A 17,947-nucleotide genomic window follows, 5' to 3' on the forward strand; every position below is an offset into this window, starting at 1 on the left:
GTTTTACTACACTCACAATGAATGAATATTACTTATCTTTTTGGGTTGGGTCCAATTATTTACTGATCAATAGTAGTTTCTGAGCTATCAATTTCCAGCTATAAAGTGCTAGTAAAAAAACATGGGCTCTGGACTCAGACTATCTGCGTTGGAATCCTAATTCAGGTAAGTAGTCTAGCTTTTCACAATTTTGCTTTAGGGTATGAAACACAAGCTAAATTAACCGAAGGCTACACTGCTCTCCTTTGTCATTGCCCCTTATGAATATATCTCTTTGTTAAGTCCCATGGGAAAATGGCATGGCCATGTTCAAAAAGGTTCAGTAATCGTTTGGTCCAGTATCATTAGAAGCTGACTTCCATTTTCGTCAATGATGAGAATAAACGTAATATATTCCTTTCATGTAGCTGTATTCTAAAGTAGTTGTCATTTTTATAAGATAGCCAACAAATAAAACATTTGAAAAAGACCCCATTTCTCCCTCCCTCCCTCTCTCTCTCTCACCGCAAACACACAGAAAAAAGTCCCTAGGCAAGGAGACAAATAGTTATTAATAATATCATGTTCTTTACTCCATGAGAGAAGTGGAACTAGTCTAATACTAGAGCTTAGAAACTAATAATTCCTAATAATTTATAGGCAAATTAACATTAATAATTTGTGTTTTGTTACCAGTATTCCATTTGGTATCCTAAACTTTGAGTGCAAACTGGGGCGGAGAAAAGTATGTCTCCTAAAATCAGCATAGCAACACAGAACAATCTCCCACAGGAGTCTAGCCAGTTAATGGAGAAATAACCTTTTATATGTAAACATAATCATTAGGTCATTATGAAAATGGGAAATTATATGATTAGTATTAATTTACACAGGAAAGGCACAAAAAACATAATTCCTGTCAGAAGGATTTTAATCAAAATTATTAAATAGTTTTTTTCCTTGGAATTCATTTGTAAAATGTAACATATAGAACATCTATTCCTTTAAAATGCTAGATAAATTAATATACTATTAGTTACTCCAAATTAATATTCTGAAGAACAACTAAGATAATAAATTTTTTTTTTTCTTTAGCAGTGCTGTGCAGCATGTGGGATCTTAGTTCCCCGACCAGGGATCAAACCCGTGCTCCCAGCAGTGGAAGTGCGAAGTCTTAACCACTGGACTGCCAGGGAAGTCCCCATAATTTTTTTTAAGTGTGCCAAAAATGAACTCAAGAGCTTTAAGTATTATATAAACATTCACAGAAACTCAAATAAAAATCAAATTGGACATGGACTTCCTATCATGATACACTCATGTTTCTTAAGTAAAATTCCTTTCTTAGTTAAATTATTATATGATATTTATATAAAAGGGCTGATGAATATCTTTTGATTACTACTACCACCAACAGTAATCAATTTAAGCTGATTTAATAAGAATGTTTCACTTTAAAAACCAGGATTTACAAATTTAAAGGTAAAAAGGTAAAATTTCTTTCAAGCCATAGGCAAAGTAGGATTAAAAAAATGACGATATATACAAATACAGTGACATTTCTTGATAGCTTTGAAAAGAAGGGAAACTTACAGCGGTCTTATCAAGTTCAGCCTCGGATGATGTTGGTGACAGAGGACTTATGGGGCTTAGAGACGGGGAGCTCTCAACACTGGAGACATATTCAGGATCAGGAACATATAAAACCTGGAAGAAAATATTCACATAAAGATTCACTCAAACTAAAATATTAATAACCAGATGGTATTCTCTAAGCGAGCACCATTAACAATGACCTTCAGAAATAAATTTTAAAAATTAAAACCTTCAGATTAAAAGAATGTTTATTACCGAAATAACTAATAAAATTTTTAAAAAGATATTTAATTTAGATAAGTTTGAGAACACAAACTGTGGGCAACAGTGAAGGGAAACAATAATTCTTATAAATTATGGGTGTTCCTCTTAAAGGACAATTTGTCAACAGCCAGCAAAATTTAAAAGGCACATATCCTTTAACTGAGCCATTTTACTTCTAGGACTTGACTTTATAGATACGTGCATATAAAGAAAAAGAGAAACAAACAAGAGTGTCTCCTAGAGCAATGTTTACAATAGCAAAAAAGTAGAAAGTCTAAAGCTTACTGTGCTTGGTTAAACCATAATACAGGCACACCTCATTTTATTTTGTCACCTTATTGGACTTCGCAGATATTGCGTTTTTTACAAGCTGAAAAATTGTGGCAAGCCTGTGTCAAGCAAGTCTATCAGTGCCATTTTTCGACAGCATTTGCTCACTTCCTGTCTCTGGGTTACATTTTGGTGATTCTTCCAATATTTCAAACTTTTCATTATTATTATATTTGTTATGGTGATCTGTGATCAGTGACTGCTGCAAAAAGATTATGACTCTGAAAGCTCAGATGATGGTTACCATTTTTTAGCAATAAAGTACTTTTAAATTAAGGTTTAAATTAAGGTATGTACTTTTTTTAGACATAATGCTATTGCACACTTAGCAGACTACAGTGTAGTGTAAATATAACTTTTATACACACTAGGAAACCAAATAATTCTATGACTCGCTTTACTGTGATATCTGCTTTACTGCAGTGGTCTGGAACCAAATCCACAATATTTCCAAGGCATGCCTATATATTAATAGAGTGCAATACTTTACATACATGAAAAAGTCTGAGATTGAGTTATGCTTAAATAGAACATTTTTCCAGAATCAAAGTTATTTTTTTTTAAAAAGAAGAAAGAAAGGCTAGAATATTTTTGGAAGGGTATACATATTGGTAACTGTGGTTGCTTCTGGAAAAGGAAACTGTAAGTCTGAGATAAACTACCTTTAAAAAAGTTTGAATTTTTTATCAGGTACATGTACTGCTTTAAATATTTTTTAAAGTTCTTTAAAACTATATTTGAAAAGACAACAGTTATTTTCAGTATGTATTAAGAAAAATTCACATGGATATAAGTGACATTTAATTTTCTCTTCTAGAACCAATGTGATTTGTTCAAAGTATGCATAAAATTACTCTTCTTAAATTAACTATATTGCAATGGATACTTTCTGTCTTACAACTGATGCTTCTAACCATCAATGCATTAAAAAAAAGATACCTGTCCAGTAACAACTGCTCGGGAGAATAACTTATTTAACTGAACAAGTTCGTTGGGCGTTGTATCAAATTTCAGGGCTATAGTATTCAAAGAATCCCTTGATTCAACCTGTTTAAGAGAAAAAAAAAAATTAATCTGTTAAAACAGAAACACTAAACGATGAGGTTTAATGATCATTAATATGTCTATGGACCAATTTTACATTTGACTAATAAGTTGTATTTCCATCTTTAGAGATAGGATAACTTGACAAATTTTGTGTTTGTTAGCAACTGATCTCAACCTATTATGATACAGAGTATATGCTTTATCATAATACATCACAATTACATGTAGGCCTCTACTTCAAGCAATTTCAAAATACAAAATATAATTTTCAAAACACAAACAAGTGATTTTTATTTTACAAAGATTTTAAAATATAGTTTGTAAAACATATGTAACTTCTAGAAACTAATTTTACTTTAGCAAAGTATGCCTGCTGTTTCTAATGATCTTTACATAATCTGCCATTTAAATAGATAAATTAGAAAATATATTTGAACCAAAGCTGAGGAATATGTTTTTGAATCAGTATATATATATATATATATATTTTTTTTTTTTTTTTTGTGGTATGCGGACCTCTCACTGTTGTGGTTTCTCCCGTTGAGGAGCACAGGCTCCGGACACGCAGGCTCAGCGGCATGTGGGATCTTCCCGGACCGGGGCATGAACCCGTGTCCCCTGCATCGGCAGGCGGACTCTCAACCACTGCGCCACCAGGGAAGCCCTAAATCAGTATATTTTAATGATCATATTTATAGAAATCTTAAATCATGGGATTTAATTGTCAATTATCCTGAAAGAAAAAGTCACTTGATCAATGTATTCCTTTAGAGTTCTCTACACATAAAGCATCTCTGTAGAGAATGATTAAGTCCAACGAAGTGGTTTTAGTGCATAAGGGATTTACAATCTAGTTAGAAAATAAGAAAGACAGAAAAGGTTATATAAAAGATAAAGAGCAATTTAAGTGAAACAACAAATGCAACAGAAGCTCTGAGCAGACAGAGCAACATATTTGCTCCAAATTGTCCAAGAAAGACTTTATGGAAAAGATTTAAAGCTATATTGAAGAAGGGGTAGGAATTTGAGAAGTAGAGAGAAGGGAAGAACATTCAAAGTGAAGAGAACAGAACTGACATATCAGGAGACAGAAAAGAACAAAACACATTTGTGGGATACTATCTCCTCCTCCTAAACCATCCAGGGTACACTCATGAATTTAGGATTTTAGGAAGGTAAGTAGAGCCAAATCTTAAAAAAGGGTGAGATTGAAAGGGCATTTTGAATTAGACTGTAAAAGACTTCGAAAATCAGGAAAAGTAGATATGTATGTGGGGGTAAAAAAAAAACCACAATAAATATATATTTTTTCTTTAATGGTTTTGTAAAACCAAATTGATGCCAAAGACACAGACTAATAATCTAGCTCTGCTCTCTTCTTCCATGCAAACTTTCTCATCTATGAAATGAGATGGTATGTCACCTACCTTATTGAGATAATGTATGTAAAAGCTCTCTATAAACCAATTTTACTTTGCAGAAACATCTGGAAGTTTACAAAGTTCATATTAATTAACACATTTCATCTTCACAATGATCCTATCAGTTGTGGTAATGAAAGTAATAAAAACACCAATATGAAGCAAGGAAGTTACATGGCCGAGTGGCATCTTAGATTAGTGGCTACAGGTCTATGATTAATGAGACAAGAGAATGGATGCAGAAAAACCAATGTAATACTACAGCAGCAGATCATCTTTAAGGTCATACAAATGTAAAGAAAGAGATAAAGGTATAAGATTTTCAGATAAGACTCAAGAGAAAACAGGAATGGACTGAATGAGGTTGTAATATAGCAGTAGCTGTATTATGTCAGAGGTGCAAACATTAATGATCAACTGATGCTAAATCCAAAAATTCTAACCTGGATGAACAACAGATTGAAGGAAAATGGAAAAAAGAAAACAGAGCATTGGGCAAGGATGAAGAAAAAATTGGTAAAAGGTTTGCTATAATTTGTTAAATATGAAGTGGTGGTAGGAAATGTAAGCATCTAGAAAGGTAGAAATAGAAAAAAGTTTGGGTCTTACTTCATATAGTAAAGTTCTTAAGCTCTCCAAGTTGCAGAATGTAAATGGGAAAGTGAAAAGATACAAGGAACCACTCACATTTGGAATCAACAAGAGCAGAAAAACCAGTGAAAGAGGTGTAAGATACAGCCAAAATGTTAGCAAGAACAGGGCAATGAAGCATAATGATAGCAAAATGTAGTACAATTAGTTTCAAGAATAAATTAAGAAAGGAGAGTATATCATCAAAGAAATAATGGCTGATAATTTTCCAGAATTAGGAATGGCATGATTCCTTAGAATGAAGAAACACAGTAAGTAAGGTAAAAATTTGTCTGAATCTAGACTTATCACAGTGGCACTATAGAACTGTAAGGCCACAAAGGAAACTTCAAAAAACAATCTAAAAAAAGAAGACTGCCTAGAAATGAACAAAAATAAAAAGGCAACAGAAGGGCATAAGATAATAGATAACTACATTCAAAGTGCTGACAGAAAATAACTGTTAACTTAATCATCTATAGGCAGCTCAACTACCAGGAATGAGGGTGCAATGAAGACTTTTCAGACACTGCCTGATTATCCATTCACAGATCCTCACTGAAAGATACATTAAAGAACACTGAGAAGGAAAGTAAAACCAGAAAGAAGGAACAGTGAGTGGTATGCAACAACAAAGAAAAAGCCATCAGGTTTGATAATTAGAAAATCATTAGTGACCTTGAACAAGGCTTTCCATAGAATGGTACAGGGATATTAAATTAACTAGGAAGAAAATGGTTATGTATAGCATTTTCAAGGTCTACTTGATCCTACTGAAAGTAATTTTATAGTTAAAAACTGTGCGTGTATGTGCATATGTGCATATATAAACACATACGTAATATATATGTATGATTTTAACTTTAAAGCTACCTAAGGTACAATGACTAATTTATACTATATTTAGGTGGTCCGGAAATACATTTAAGCTAAACCATAAATATTTTAGAATAAGTAAATGTTGAGAGTACACTGTGATATTAAAAGATTTCAAAAGAAATATAGAAAAATATATTTTTCCCAAATATTAAAATCATGTTATGTACCTTATATAAAGATATTATATGAAGATTTTACAAATTATAATAAGAACAGAAGACAGTAATATCTTAGTTTTAGAAACACATCTGTTTCTTTCTTTAGGATATGGCATCAGGAATAAACAAAGGGAGAACAAATGAAAACAAAGATCTCCTAGAGGATGTTTTATAACTTTTCTTATCAGTAACTGATTATTTCCCAAAGGTCATTTATAACATAAGAAAAAATATATAGTAATTCCTCAGTATCCCAGGGGATTTGTTCCAGGATCCCCACAGATATCAAAATCCATGGGTGCTTAAGTCCCTTATATAAAATGGCATAGATATTTGCATATAACCTACACACATCCTCCGTATACATTAAATCATCTCTAGATTACTTATAATACCTAATACAATATATGTAAATAGTGGCCAGTAAGGGAAATTCAAGTTTTGCTTTTGGGAACTTTCTGGAATTTTTTTTCCCCAAATATTTCCATCCATGGTTGGTTGAATCCATTGATGCAGAACCCAAGAATACAAATGGCCAAGTTTCAATTAACCTTTGCCCAAAATAATGGTTCTTAATTTAAATTTAAATTTGCTACCGATAACACAAGTTTTATTGAATTACAAGAAAAAAATTGGTAAACTCCTGAATTCAAAACCAACTAAACTTTTGTAATTCTTCAAAACCACAGGATTACATATGTAGATAACATCTTATGCCTCATGCCTACAGTCTTATGTCTTAATAAACACTAATGAATACATCAAACTACATTACTCAATATTTTACTGTCTGAATTTATATTCTCAATTTCTCAATCATGCAGAGAAGGTACAAGCACACTCAAGTTTATAATATGTTTAAGAGGAGATTCTTTTGATAGTAGTAAGTATAATTCTACCCTAAATTATCTGGTTTCAAACCTTTTTAAAATACTTAAAATCTCAAACTGTCAATTATACAGTATATGAAAATAAAGTATAACTCAAGGTTTTGATAATTTGCTCAATTTTTAGAATTTATGAAAAATAATCAAGACTCAAACCAAGATTGCAAGACTTCATGATGACACAAAAGTATAAATTCAACTTGCTATTTTCTTCTTAATACAGTTACAATAACATATTAGAAAAACACAAAATAACAAAAAATTAAGCTGTTAAAATAACAGATTTTTAACATGTTAAAATTATCTAACAACATTTACAATCAATCAAAGAAGCAGCACATCACAGACTAAAGTACATTTCTCACTTCAGTTTTCCATAGTAACCAGAAATACGAAAAGCTGACTGCAAGGAAATTTGAGGGTCATTTCAAGAACACAGAAACTTAGCCATAAATCAGTGCAAATAATCTAATGTGAGGTTATTCTGGAAAATTAATATGAACTTGTTTTTTCCATATTCTATCTGCCATTTTCATTATCGTTAGCACTGCTGGGAATATAATGAGGATCACATTTCTAAAAAAGTAAATATTTCCCTAAAAGTCTAACCTAATAAAAAATTACTGTACCACAGGAACTTTAACTCCAAGTAAATTATCATTTTGTTAAATTTGCTAGAATAATTATCTTTATATCACACTTAATAAAATTTTTCTTTAAGAAAAAAAAAATCCTAAAATACAGTTAAGAACTGAAGTATCATTATTATTAGTAAAACAGTTATCGAAAGTGGTGTACAGATTTTTAAATAAGGCAATTAGGAACCTTTGTCTTATTTACAGCATAAACAAAGAATGCCTCAAATAAGACTATCACAAAGCGAAATCAGCTTTTTCAAAACAAATAACTTACAGTATATTCAGTAGTCCCTTTGGGTTTCTGAAAAGACATTCTTCTCCCATCTTTCTTGTCTAGGGTCTTCTTTTGGCCAGTGTCTGAAAAAAAAAACAACGATGCAAAACTCTATTAAATTCATTTTCCTTTCACAGTGATGTCAAGGACTGCTAAATAGAGCTCACTGGGCAGATATCTACTGGATTCACCAGTAATACAGCTTGCTACTTAGGATTTTCTACTCTAAAATACAACCGAGTATCAAAATAAGTAAATGTACTTCCTTCCTGATTGCTTTACGAACTGACCAGTATGAAACACTATAATAACTGGAAGTCAGTTCAAAACCTAAGTAACTGTCAGCTGAAAGGAAGGTATTAAAAAGTAAATTAAAGGCCATAACTTTCAACACATCTAACCTGATTATAATAAAACTATATTTGAAGATTATTATTAACAAAACCAAGTCTGAAATATGTAACATTAATCTTCACAGAAGAAAATGTCTCTACTTCTACAATCATAGTAAAAGACTGAGCCGTCTCTATGGAATTGTATTACTGAATTCCTTACATAAACCATGAAGTAGATTAAGATACTCTTTCATATATATACAAAGATACTTTTATGCACTTCATTTCAGATAGAGTGCCAACTATTTTTCACTTGCTTATCAAGACATTTCACTTGAACACATCATTACCACCAAGTTTATGGTATCTGTTTTAGTTTAAATTTTGCATTAATGTTAACCTTCTCATCTACACTTCATGTAACAAAGATTGCACTGAACTGATAAAATACCACTCCTATCTAAACAATTTTAAATAAAATCAATCTCTAAAAAACTAATAAAAAACTCAAAACTGAGTAAGATAGTAAACATAGCAAAATGCTATACTCACACTCAATTTTTATAAGATTAAAACAGTAATTTTCAAAGAAAAATTAGTTCTACCTAAGCCTAAAGAATCTAGAAAATATCTACTTCATTGTTCTCCACCTAGCCAATCTTAATTGACATTCTGACCATACTAGAGTTTGTTTATATGTATCTAATTAGCTCAGTTGGGTGAATGGTTCTAATGAAGCATTAACAATAACAAAAATAATATTAATAATCAAGTCTGAATCCGAAAGAAGTCAGTTAGCTCTGCAATACTTAAAAAGGCTGTCCTAAAACCTTCCTGATCACCCAGGCTAAGCCAGATCTCTGTTATTAGTCACAGAGCATCTTTGTCTCCTTCACAGCATCTGGCACAGTTTAAAGTTTCTTTTTAAATCTCTCCCACTAAACTGTAACCTATAAAACACCGTGCTTGCTTTGTTCACAACGACTTCTCAGTGCCTAACAAAGAGCCTAACACAAGGCAAGCATCACATTTGAATGAACTAATGTTTTGAAGCTACAGCTTGAATGGTACCTAGAACTGCCATAATTCTTATAGTCATTTTGTTTTTTTAAAGAAAAGTGGACAAAGGAAAAAAATATATATATACCGTCTGGCTGTAGAAAAAGAGGCATTTTTCTAAAGGTATGGTGAGAATGCAAAATGGTACAATTCTTAGTGAAAGACAATATTTTTGCTTATCACTATATTCTAATTTTTTCTCCAATGAACAGCATATATGTGAATTTGATTTTTTGTGATAAAACATTAAAACTATTTTAAAACAAATTTTAAAAATTAATTTATTTCTGCTATTTCATAAACAGCAGGAGCCAAAAACACTTTCCTCATTTTGTAATTTAAAAGCAATACAATTACAGATTACTTTTAACTAGTAATATATACCCCTTCTTAATTGATTTCAGGAGTAAACGTTAGTCTACACTTATTTGTCTAACAGTAATTTTTCAAACCACTAAAGAGTTCATTAAACATTTAATCACAATTAAGTCTGCAACTGCACTACCATTTTCAAAAGTTCACCATGGAGTGCACTTCAGAGCAAAAAAACTAATATACCAGTTTTCTGCAGTTTAAAGTTTCAAACAAATTGAAAGTATTCACTTTAATAATTTAAAATTGTAAAATGTATTGTAATAATATTTATTATAAAAATAGTTCTAAAATTATTTTAATAACCAATATTAAAACATGTATTCACAAATATAAGTACCAGAGTACAATGAAATACACTGATCATTCTTTTCTATCAATATGAAAATATAATCACAATACTTGAGAGTTGAAAGTGATCACAGTTGTTACCTAGTCCAGTCTCTTACTTGGTAACTTTATAATACCCTTTTCTTTTTTTGCGGTACGCGGGCCTCTCACTGTTGTGGCCTCTCCCGTTGCGGAGCACAGGCTCCGGACGCGCAGGCTCAGCGACCATGGCTCACGGGGCCAGCTGCTCCGCAGCATGTGGGATCTTCCCAGACCAGGGCACGAACCCGTGTCCCCTGCATCGGCAGGCGGATTCTCAACCACTGCGCCACAAGGGAAGCCCTATAATACCCTTTTAAGGACGGTTGCCAGCAAACATAAATCTAGATTGGGAGTATGGAAAGGAGAGGTCCTATTTTTCTTCTTTACAAAAATTATTACAGTTTAGAAATGCATAGATATTTGACAATCAAATAATAGTTAACATTTACCAAGTGCCTAGCATATTCCAGGCATTGTTCTAAGGACTTTATATTTACTTATTGTCTTACGTAATTCATCAACCTTATAAAGTGGGTATCATTATTATACCCATTTTACAACTGAGAAAACCAAGGCACAATTTTGGTTATCAAAATGAAGGAGTATTACTGGCATCTAATGGGTATATGCCACGGATACTGCTAAACATTGTGTGCTAAACAATGCACACAACAGTCCCCCCAAAAAGAACAATGTCACAAAATGTCAACACTGCTGAGGCTGAGAAACAATGCTATATACCCAGCACCTAATACAGTAGTAAGCATGACATATGGTAGGTGTTCAATAAATATCTAATAAATAAATGAATATATATGACTTTCCCTGAGATATAATTATCTGGTATAGTGGAAAGAGCAGGGAGTTAGATTTTACTCCACCATTACCAGAAGCAAAAACTTAATACATGTAATCTAAAACAAGAAATTCCCATCTAGACTGCATCCTACAAGTTTTGATACACTGTATTTTAATAATTCCATCCAAAATATTTTAAGGCTTTTACCCTAATTTCTTCTTTTGCTATTTAGAAAATATTGTTTAATTTGCCAATCTATGACAATTTAAAATTTTTATCTTTTGGTTACTGATTTCTAGCTTAATTGTACTGTGGTGAAAGAAAATACTCTTAAATAGTTAAAACCTATAAAATTCATTGGAACTTGCTCTATAATCACATATAAATTTAGTAAATGCTCCATACGTGCTTGAAAAGAATGTGTATTCTGTACTGTAGGGTAGTGTTATATGTGTGTTTGTGCGTATGTGTGGATATGCATACATACACACACACTCCTATCTCCACATCCATGAGATTAAGTTTGCTGATTGTGTTGTTCAAATCTTCTACATCCATACTGGTTTGCTTCTGCATGCTTATTCTTTAAATTACTGATAGAGACTGTTAAAATCTCCCACTATGCTTGTGGGTTATTCAGGTCCTCCTAAGTCTCCTTACTTTGCTTTCTATATTTTGAGACTGTGATATTAGGTTCATACAAATTAAGAACTGAACACCTACTAATTGTTTTAGATTATATCGTCCCGGTATATTGAAACTTTTCTTACAATATTTTTTGTTTGACATACTCTTTAACTATTATGTTAGTGGTCATCCCATAGATTACAGCCTAAATTACTAATTTTTCACTATCTAATATTAATTAGCACTTTTATCATCTTTCTGGATAATATAAGGATGTTAAAAACTATGTGCCTTTACCAAGACTTATATGCAATTGTTATTACATACTTTAATCACAAGTACGTGTATTTAAAAACACTGTAAGACATTATTATTTTTCTAGACAGTCAACATTCATTTAGTTTTGCCCTCATACTTACCATTTTAATTGCAGCTCTGAGTAATTTCACAGGGAATGGATTCTAAGCTGGTAGGTATTTTCCCACCATTTAGTTTCCACTGTTTCTGTTGAGAAATCAACTGTCAATCTTATCACTACATCATTGACTACTTGTTCTGATTGCTTTTAAGATTTTTCATCTTTAGTGAGATTTGTATTGATTCCACTAGGGGCCTGTAGGGATGCTTGAATCTGTGAATTAAAGTATTTCATCAGTGTTGGAGTTTTCAGCCATTCTCTCATTAAATAATACTTTTGCCCCCCTTCTCTCCTTTCATTTGGGGACTCATATATACACACATTAGAACTTCTAATTAAATCTTTTTTTCTCTTTTTTGGCTGTGTTGGGTTTTCGTTGCTGGGCATGGGCTTTCTCTAGTTGTGGCAAGCGGGGGCTACTCTTCGTTGTGGTGCGCAGGTTTCTCATTGAGGTGGCTTCTCTTGTTGCGGAGTGACATGTAGGCTCAGCAGCTGCAGCATGCGGGCCCTAGAACAACCGGGCTTCAATAATTGCGGCGCATGAGCTCAGTAGTTGCAGTGCATGGGCTCTAGGGCGCACGGGCTTCAGTAGTTGTGGTGTGCAGGCTCAGCAGTTGTGATTTGTGGGCTCAGGAGTTGTGGCTCATGGGCTCTAGAGCAAAGGCTCAGTAGTTGTGGCGCAGGGGCTTAGCTGCTCCGTGGCATGTGGGATCTTCCTGGACAGGGAGGGATTGAACCCATGTCCCCTGCATTGGCAGGCAGATTCTTAACCACTGTGCCACCAGAGAAGTCCCAAGAATTTCTCATTATATTTTGTATTAAGCTTACCCCCTCCTTTATTTTCCATTTTTTTGTCCCTCTCTCTTTATTCTGGATATTTTCTTCTGACCTATCTTTCAATTCACTTATTCTCTCTTCTGTGCCACCAGAGAAGTCGCAAGAATTTCTCATTATATTTTGTATTAAGCTTACCCCCTCCTTTATTTTCCATTTTTTTTGTCCCTCTCTCTTTATTCTGGATATTTTCTTCTGACCTATCTTTCAATTCACTAATTCTCTCTTCTGTGGTGGCTAATTTGCTGTTAAATTCATCCACAAAGATACTAATTAAGACCTTTAGATTACATTAATCTAAAAAATTAGATTACATTTTTCAATTCTAGAATATCCATTTTTCTTTTTTATAGTTTGTACCTCTACAAAACCAATTAGCTCAAAATTCTCAACATAGCTATTTTTAATCTGATAACTACAAGATACAGAGTTCCTGTGGGTCTGTTTCTATTTTCTTGTTTTTTCTGCAATCTTGTCAGGTGCCTAATTTTATTTTATATACTGGATACTAAATTTGAAAAATGGTCTATAGACAGAATTTGACACAAAGAAAGCTGTATTTCTCCAGAAAAGATGTTTGCTTCTGCCAAATACTTGAGGACACTAGCAATACCAGATCTTATTAATGCAGTTACAGGAATGATAATTTAAAGCTGAGCTACCATCCTATGAGAGCCTAGCCACTTCAGTTTTTCTGTATCCTAAGGTACAGCATTTTGGGATCCTAAGTGAGAGTTCACCCCTCTCCTGTGGTGGGTCTTGTACTCTGTCGCTGTCTCCTTATACCCAACAGGCTACCAAAAGCACCTCTTAATCTCTCAGCTGTTGCTTCTGGAATCAACACAACCCCCAGGGAAGAAAAGCAATCCCAAATTGGAGCTGCTCCTCCTTGGGCCTCTGTCAGCACTCAGATCCTAATCTAGTCAAATCAGTTAGCATTCTAATACCCTCAATAAAATGTTTTGTTTTCACTCAGCAATTTATTTATTTATAATTGAAGTATAGTTGATTTACAATATTGTGTTAGTTTCTGATATATAGCAAAGTGATTTAGTTATACATATATATACATATTCACTTTCATATTCTTTTCCATTGTGGTTTATTACAGGATATTGAATATAGTTTCCTGTGCTATACAGTAGGATCTTGTTTATCTATTTTATATATAGTAGTTTATGTCTGCTAATCCCAAACTCCTAATTTGTCCCTTCCCCACCTCTCTTACCCTTTGGTAACCATAAGTTTGTTTTCTAAGCCTATGAGTCTGCCTCTGTTTTGTATATAAGTTCATTTGTATCATATTTTAGATTCCACATATAAGCAATATCATATGGTATTTGTCTTTCTCTTTCTGACTTACTTCACTTAGTATCATAATCTCTAGGTCCATTCAAGTTGCTGCAAGTGGCATTATTTCATTCTTTTTTACGGCTGAGTAGTATTTTATTGGGCATATATACCACATCTTTATCCATTCATCTGTCGATAGGCATTTAGGTAGCTTCCATGTCTTGGCTATTGTAAATAGTGCTGCTGTGAACACTGGGGTGCATGTATCTTTTGAAATTAGAGTTTTCACCGGATATATATGCCCAGGAGTCAGATTGCTGGATCATACAACAACTCTATTTTTAGTTTACTAAGGAAACTTCATACTGTTTTCCACAGTGACGGCACCAATTTACATTCCCACCAACAGCAAAGGAGAGTTCCCTTTTCTCCACATCCTCTCCAGGATTTGTTATCTGTAGACTTTTTAATGACTGGCCCAGCTTTTTAAATTGTTCTCAGCAGGACAGTCTGAATTACCTAGCTTGCTATTACCAGACGCAGAAGCCCCAAAAGATTTTTAAGTAGAGAATTGAGAAAGCAGTATCAGACTTTAAATTAAAAATCATATTGGTAATAGAATGGAAAAGGCAAACTGGAAGAAGAAAGCAAGACTGAAAACCAACAATGAAAACTGTATGAGGTTCTAATATACAAAAAGACACCTAGTATAACTGAATATTGTAATTTTGGTAGTAGCTACTGATAAAAAGTTTGATGATTTAAAAATACTGACATAGACCTTCAAGATGGCGGAAGAGTAAGACGTGGTGATCACCTTCCTCCGCACAAATACATCAGAAATACATCTACACGTGGAACAACTCCTACAGAACACCTACTGAACTCTGGTAGAAGACCTCAAACTTCCCAAAGGAAAGAAACTCGCACATACCTGGAAAGGGCAAAAAAAAAAAAAAAAGGAAAAACAGAGACCAAAGAATAGGGACAGGACCTGCACCTCGGCGAGGGAGCTGTGAAGGAGGAAAAGTTTCCACACACTAGGAAGCCCCTTCACTGGCAGAGATGGGGGGTGGCGGGGTGGGGACGCTTTGGAGCCACGGAAGAGAGCACAGCAACAGGGGTGCAGAGGGCAAAGCAAAGAGATTAACACACAAAGGATAGGTGACAACCAGCACTCACTGGCCCAAGAGGCTTGTCTGCTCACCTGCCGGGGCAGGAGGGGTCTGGGAGCTGAGGCTCCGGCTTCGGTCAGATCCCAGGGAGAGGACTGGGGTTGGCTGCATGAACACAGCCTGAAGGGGGCTAGTGTGCAACAGCTAGCTGGGAGGGAGTCTGAGAAAAAGTCTGGACCTGCCTAAGAGGCAAGAGACCATTGTTTCGGGGTGCGCAAGGAGAGGGGATTCAGAGCACCACTTAAACAAGCTCCAGAGACCGGTGAGAGCCGCAGCTATCAGCGCGCACACCAGAGACGGGCATGAAATGCTAAGGCTGCTTCTGCAGCCACCAAGAAGCCTGTGTGCAAGCACAAGTCACTATCCACACATCCCCTCCTGGGAGCCTGTGCAGCTCGCCACTGCCAGGGTCCCATGATACAGGGACAACTTCCCTGGGAGAACACATGGCGCGCCTCAGGCTGGTGCAACGTCATGCCGGCCTCTGCCGCCGCAGGCTCGCTCCGCACTCTGTACCCCTCCCTCCCCCCAGCTTGAGTGAGCCAGAGCCCCTTAATCAGCTGCTACTTTAACCCCGTCTGGCGACCTACACGCAGAGGCAGGGCCAAATCCAAAGCTGAACCCCAGGAGCTGTGCGAACAAAGAAGAGAAAGGGAAATCTCTCCATGCAGCCTCAGGAGCAGCGAATTAAATCTCCACAATCAACTTGATGTACCCTGCATCTGTGCAATACCTGAATAGACAATGAATCATCCCAAAATTGAGGTGGTGGACTTTGGGAGCAACGATATATATATTTTTTTCCTTTTTCTCTTTTTGTGATTGTGTATGCTTCTTTGTGTGATTCTGTCTGTATAGCTTTGCTTTTACCATTTGTCCTAGGGTTCTGTCTGTCCGATTTTGGAGGGTTTTTTTAGTATAGTTTTTAGCTCTTGTTATTATTGGTGGATTTGTTTTTTGGTTTGGTTGCTGTCTTCTTTCTATCTTTTTTTTTCTTTTTTTATTACATTTTTAATTTTTTTATTTTTAATAATTATTTTATATTTTTTATTTGAATAACTGTTTCTTTTCTCTTTCTTTCATTTTTTTCTCTCTCTCTCCCCCTCCTTTTTCTTCTGAGCCATGTGGTTGATAGGGCCTTGGTGCTCCGGCCGGGTGTCAGGCCTGTGCCTCTGAGGTGGGAGAGCTGAGTTCAGGACATTGGTCCACCAGACACCTCCCGGCTCCACATAATATCAAATGGTGAACGTTCTCCCAGAGATCTCCATCTCAACGTGAAGACCCATCTCTACTCAACGACCAGCAAGCTACAGTGCTGGACACCCTATACCAAACAACTAGCAAGACAGGAACACAACTCCACCCATTAGAAGAGAGGCTGCCGAAAATTGTAACAAGTTCGTAGACACCCCAAAACACACCACCAGACACAGTCCTGCCCACCAGAAAGACAAGATCCAGCCTCATCCACCTGAACACAGGCAACAGTCTCATCCAGCAGGAAGCCTACACAACCTACTGAACCAACCTTACCCACTGGGGGCAGACACCAAAATAATGGGAACTACGAACCTGCAGGCTGCAAAAAGGAGACCCCAAAGACAGTAAGTTGAGCAAAATGAGAAGACGGAGAAACACACAGTAGATGAAGGAGCAAGGTAAAAACCCACCAGATCAAACAAATGAAGAGGAAATAGGCGGTCTACCTGAAAAAGAATTAAGCATAAGGATAGTAAAGATGATCCAAAATCTTGGACATAGAATGGAGAAAATACAAGAAATGCTGAACAAGTACCTAGAAGAACTAAAGAGTAAACAAACAATGATGAACCACACAGTAAATGAAATTAAAAATTCTGTAGAAGGAATCAACAGCAGAATAATTGAGGCAGAAGAACAGAAAAGTGAACTGGAAGATAAAATAATGGAAATAACTACTGCAGAGCAGAATAAACAAAAAAGAATTAAAAGAATTGAGCACAGTCTCAGACACCTCTGGGACAACATTAAATGCACCAACATTCGAATTATAGGAGTCCCAGAAGAAGAAAAAAGGAAAGGGACTGAGAAAATATTTGAAGAGATTATAGTTGAAAACTTCCCTAACATAGGAAAGGAAATAGTCAATCAAGTCCAGGAAGCACAGAGAGTCCCATACAGGATAAATCCAAGGAGAAATATGCCAAGACACATACTAAGCAAGCTATCAAAAATTAAATACAAAGAACAAATATTAAAAGCAACAAAGGAAAAACAACAAATAACATACAAGGGAATCCCCATAAGGTTACAGCTGATCTTTCAGCAGAAACTCTGCAAGCCAGAAGGGAGTGGCAGGACATATTTAAAGCGATGGAAGGGAAGAACCTACAACCAAGATTATTCTACCCAGCAAGGATCTCATTCAGATTCGTTGGAGAAACTAAAACCTTTACAGACAAGCAAAAGCTAAGAGAATTCAACACCACCAAACCAGCTTTAAAACAAATGCTAAAGGAACTTCTCTAGGCAAGAAACACAAGAGAAGGAAAAGACCTACAATAACAAACCCAAAACAATT

The 17,947-nt window shown here is 35.0% G+C and overlaps 1 protein-coding gene across 11 annotated transcripts in view; it reads right to left on the reverse strand.

Annotated features, from left to right (window-relative positions):
- OXR1 (oxidation resistance 1) overlaps nt 1-17,947 on the reverse strand; it is a 468,745-nt gene that overhangs the window by 73,324 nt on the left and 377,474 nt on the right. For all 11 annotated transcript variants that reach the window (XM_024129823.3, XM_024129824.3, XM_024129821.3 and 8 more), the window contains 3 exons: nt 8,104-8,186; nt 3,109-3,216; nt 1,573-1,686 (listed from right to left, as the gene is read on the reverse strand). In XM_024129823.3, the coding sequence (XP_023985591.1) occupies nt 1,573-1,686; nt 3,109-3,216; nt 8,104-8,186 (305 nt within the window). The remainder of the gene's footprint in view (nt 1-1,572; nt 1,687-3,108; nt 3,217-8,103; nt 8,187-17,947) is intronic.

This window comes from Physeter macrocephalus, chromosome 15 (assembly GCF_002837175.3).
Source record: "Physeter macrocephalus isolate SW-GA chromosome 15, ASM283717v5, whole genome shotgun sequence".
Lineage (NCBI taxonomy): Eukaryota > Metazoa > Chordata > Mammalia > Artiodactyla > Physeteridae > Physeter > Physeter macrocephalus.